This window comes from Babylonia areolata, chromosome 9, assembly GCF_041734735.1.
Source record: "Babylonia areolata isolate BAREFJ2019XMU chromosome 9, ASM4173473v1, whole genome shotgun sequence".
In the NCBI taxonomy this organism is placed as follows: Eukaryota; Metazoa; Mollusca; class Gastropoda; order Neogastropoda; family Buccinidae; genus Babylonia; species Babylonia areolata.
Genome location: NC_134884.1, coordinates 5,020,967 through 5,025,877, shown reverse-complemented (window position 1 = coordinate 5,025,877; position 4,911 = coordinate 5,020,967). Strand labels below are relative to the sequence as shown.

Genomic DNA, 4,911 nt, shown 5'->3' with positions numbered 1-4,911 from the left:
TGATGGTGACGACGACGACGATGATGATAATGATAATGTTGTAATGACGATGATCATGATGATGACAATGATGATGATGATGATGATGATGACGATGAGTATGATGGCAATGATTATGATGATGATAATGACAATGATGATGATGATGATGATGACAATGTTGATGATAAAAAAGATGATGATGACAAAGATGATGATGATGATGACAATGGTGATGATGATGATGATGATAACAACGATAGCGATGAAGACGACGACGACGACGATGAAGATCATAATGGCGATGACGACGATGATGACGATAATTATGATGAAAATAACAATGATCATGATGGTGACAATGATGATGATGAACATGACAATGCGGATGATCATAATGATGACAATGACGATGGCAAACGATGACAATGATGACGACAATGATGATGATGTTGACGATGATGTTGACAATGATGACAATGGTGACGACAATGATGACAATGATGACGACAATGATGACGATGATGATGTTGACAATGATGACAATGATGACGATGATGTTGACAATAATGGCAATGATGACGACAATGATGACGATGATGATGTTGACAATAATGACAATGATGACGATGCTGTTGACAATAATGGCAATGATGACGACAATGACGATGATGATGATGATGACAATGATAACGACAATGATGACGATGATGTTGACAACAATGGCAATAATGACGACAATGATGACGATGACGATGATGACACTGATGACAATGATGACGACAATGATGACAATGATGACGACAATGATGACAATGATGACGACAATGATGACGATGATGATGTTGACAATGATGACAATGATGACGACAACGATTACGATGATGACGACACTGATGACAATGATGACGACAATGATGACGATGATGATGACGACAATGATGACGATGATGACGACAATGATGACGACAATGACGACAATGATCGCAGCATTTCGAGCTGTCTGCCGCCCTCCATGTTCCAACGGGGGCACGTGTATCCATGGCAACAGATGCCAGTGTCCAGAGGGCACCAGCGGACGACGGTGCCAGAATAGGTCGGTGTGACCTGATAAAAAAAAAAAAAGATATTGTTTTCAATCACACACTCATGGGCACACGTACGCGCGCGCGCGCACACACACACACACACACACGGGTATGTATGTATGTATGTATCTATCTATCTATCTATCTATCTAGATGTGCGTCTGTGTGATGATGATGATGATGACGATAGCAATAAAATACGGGCTTATATAGCGCAGTGCTCCAACCTCAGTCAGTGGTGACCGCGCTTTACAATAAAAAGTACAAGTTTAAGAATAAGTGACAAAAAAAGTATGTACAATAAAAAACACCAACACAGACAATATCACTGTCTCACATCACATAGGTCCCCCAGATCACAGCAAAAACAACAACAACAACAACACAAAAAAAGAGAGAGAGAAGAATACATAACAAATCTGCCCCTTCCTATCTTTGTGGCTGCCTTCACCTCTACACTTCATCTCGCTCTCTTTCGCTTCGTCAGGAATCCGCACTCAGCTCTTTCAAGTCTGGCCTTAAAACCCACCTCTTTCCAAAATAGCCTCCCTTCCCTGCCTCTTCCTTGTCTTCAGTTTCTCCAGTTTTAGAGTTAAACATGCGTGTGATTTACTGGTGCGAAAGCGCTTAGAGTTGTCTCTGCACAAGATTCAGCGCTATATAAATACCATTATTATTATTATATACATCAACACAAAGAGTACATGCTCGATACCCTTTCAATGCTTTTTTCTGTTTATGTGCTAATGTTACGTTGTTTCTTTGAATAAAAATACAATTTTGTTTTTAAAGCAAAAAGAGTACATACATCCAGCGTTGAGATCACAGCAAGCACTGAGAATCATGTTGATAAACGAAGTTTATCTCCCCTGGCAGCGTCTGTCGCTTAGTGACGTATACACAGTCCATACGGCGGGGCATGCGCAGACCAGTGCCAGAGGCCTACACGGTTCCCTGTGGACGTTTCGGATGGAACACCTGCACTGCTTACAGGTGTGTGTGTTGGAGGAGAGGTGGAGGGTGTTGGTGGGTGGGTGGGTGGGTGGTGGTGGTGGTGGTGGTGGTGGTGGTGGTGTGTGTGTGTGTGTGTGTGTGTGTGTGTGTGTGGTAGTGGTGGTGGTGGTGTGTGTGTATGTATGTGTGTGTGTGTGTGCGCGCGCGCGCACGCGCGTGTGTGCATGTATGTGTAAAATCAATCAACAACCATCTACCTGAAGATCTAGTCATCAGCCCCATCCACATGTAATATACGGCTTCTGTTCAAACGTGTGTGTGTGTGTGTGTGTGTGTGTGTGTGTGTGTGTGTGTGTGTGTGTGTGTGTGTGTGTAGTGCGTGCATGTGTGAGTATGCACAAGTTTTTGTATTGATATGCACTTGTATGTATCCTAATTTCTACTGTATCTGTGTTTGTGTATATCTTTCAGTTTATGTTCGTACCTTGTTATGCACTATCCCTCTCGTCCCCCCCCCCCCCCACCCCCAATATTTCTTGTGACCCCGGTACGCTTTGTAATAAAGACATATTCTATTCTGTTTTTTCTTTCAGAATGGTACAGCGCTTTGTCTACGTGACGGCTTTCAAGGTCGGCTACAGGCGCACATGTGACCCGTGACGTCACTTCCTTTTAAGTCCGCCATGGAGAAGGGAGGAGATGCCGGTAGCTGGCAAAGGAAAACACCCACAGTTATCTTCTTCACGGATGGAAAAATTGCTGAACAGAAGCAGTTCGCCTGTCAGTCTGTAAATTATTATTGACGCTCAGCCTGACTTTGATTTGTATATATGTTATTCGTAATGGTGGTGGCCTTTTCAAACAGTGCCTTGTGTAACATCGTAACACACTACCTTTTATTTTATTATTATTTTTTTTTATTATATAGATAATTAATTTTGTTGGGGTTTTAGGTCAACATCCACCTCAAGCGATACGGTCGATGGGCCTTACCATCCCTTTCACTGCTTATTTTTTTTAATGTGCTTGAGAAGAGGTGGACGCTGGAAGTTGTTAATAGGGTGATCAAGGTTAATTATTGTGACGTTTGATGAAGGTCCATTCGATGAAGGACCTCCCTCCCCCCTCAGCCCCTCCCCCCCCCCAAAAAAAAAAATCGGCTATGATGACACAATTTTCAAGGATAATCGGTTCGCAATCTTCAGCACGATTACTTTGTTTTTTTTGCTGTTGTAATTTCTGGGGGTGGGGGGGGTGTGGTGGGGGTGGGGGGTTGGGGGTGATTATCACTTGTTCGTGAACGATAATATCAGATTAGAAGATTGTTATATAACCCTTTTTTTTGTTCGTATTTTATCACTGAATGCAGCTGGTCGATCTTTCATTTCAATTTTAAATGAAGGTTTGAATCGACTTTTTTTTTTTTTTTTTTTTTTTTTCCCCAAACTTTATTATTGCATGCGGCTGATGAATTATTCGTTTTAAATTGATGGAAATTGGAATCTTTTGTGGCCTTTGAAGACAGGACTAATTAGTTTTTTCATTGAAAGGAAACGATGTCGTTCCATGAGCCGTAAAAATAATATATAAGCAGTTTAATCTTACTCCGTGTTTTCAAAAGTTAATCTTATTTCATGACTGTCTCAGCCTGTTAGTTTACTATTGTTGATCGTTAATGTTTAGATAGTTTTCGTAATAACTATGCAATTTTTATCAGTCTGGAAACATGTAAAGATGAGCAAAAAGAAAGAAAAAAATCTAACTGGGACCATGCACAGAACTTTTCATGTATAAGATAAAAACGAGTTATGTTATTACACATGATCTGAAAAATCCTTTCAGTGTGCTTTATTTACTGTGGTGTTTAGGGGATCTGTGTGTGTGTGTGTGTGTATGTGTGTGTGTGTGTGTGTGTGTGTGTGTGTGTGTGTGTGTGTGTGTGTGCGTGCGTGTATGTGTGTGTGTGTGTGTGCGTGTGCGTGTGTGTTTGTGTGGTTGCGTGTGTGTGTGTGTGTGTGTGTGTGTGTGTGTGAGTGTGAGTGTGTGTGTGTGTGAGTGTGAGTGTGTGTGTGTGTGTGTGTATGTGCGTGCGTGCGTGCGTGTGTGTGTCTGCGTGTGTGTGCGTGTATGTGTGTGTGTGTGTTTGTGTTTTGTTTCATTTTTCCATTGTTCAGTCATTTTCGTGGTTTCGATTTCAACTATACTGGACAATGCGCTTGCTCTGTGAAATTAAATCGACAATTAATTTTCCATTTACCTCCCTTCCCTCCCTCCCTCCTTCCCACCATACCACCCCCTACCCAAGGTTTCTTTTTGTTGGTCCGTCATTTTCTCCACGCATGCGCAGACAAACCCATCAGCCCGTAGCAGTTCAAACGAGAGAGAGGGAGTGAGGAGGGGGTGGGGGGATGGGAGGAGGGGAGGAGGAGGAGGAGGAGGGATGAAAAAGGCAGCGGAAACTCGGACTGGAGGCAGCATTTCTTTTCCACCTGACCAGCTAAGCTTTTCAGGCCATCTTTTGGAAAAAGAAAGAGTTCCCCCATTTCTCAGCAAGTCCACTTGCAGAATGACATTCATTTCTTTGTCTCTGTCTGTCTGTCTGTCTGTCTTGTCTGTCTGTCTCTGTCTCTGTCTCTCTGTCTCTGTCTCTTTCTCTAGTTCCCCTTGGCGCCCAGTTCCTTTGTCATATGGCAGCGTTCAGAATTGTTCTCTGATCTGATTTTTTGTGTGTGTGTGTGCATGGAGTAGACTTCAAGATTTTGCGCCTTATAAATAATAATATTTTTATTAGTAGTATTTTTTATGCATTTATTTTTTATTTATTTATTAAATTAAAAAAAAATGTCCTATTTCTTTTTTTAAAATATTTATTTATTTATTTATCTGTTAT

General features: G+C 41.7%; 1 protein-coding gene across 7 annotated transcripts in view; it reads left to right on the top strand.

Moving 5' to 3' along the window:
* Nucleotides 1-3,856, top strand: part of LOC143286019 (uncharacterized) — a 32,945-nt gene extending 29,089 nt beyond the window's left edge. For all 7 annotated transcript variants that reach the window (XM_076593529.1, XM_076593528.1, XM_076593524.1 and 4 more), the window contains exons 20-22: nucleotides 970-1,075; nucleotides 1,944-2,060; nucleotides 2,615-3,856. In XM_076593529.1, coding sequence (XP_076449644.1) covers nucleotides 970-1,075; nucleotides 1,944-2,060; nucleotides 2,615-2,681 — 290 coding nt within the window. In that variant the 3' untranslated portion in view covers nucleotides 2,682-3,856. The remainder of the gene's footprint in view (nucleotides 1-969; nucleotides 1,076-1,943; nucleotides 2,061-2,614) is intronic.
* Nucleotides 3,857-4,911: the final 1,055 nt, after the last annotated feature.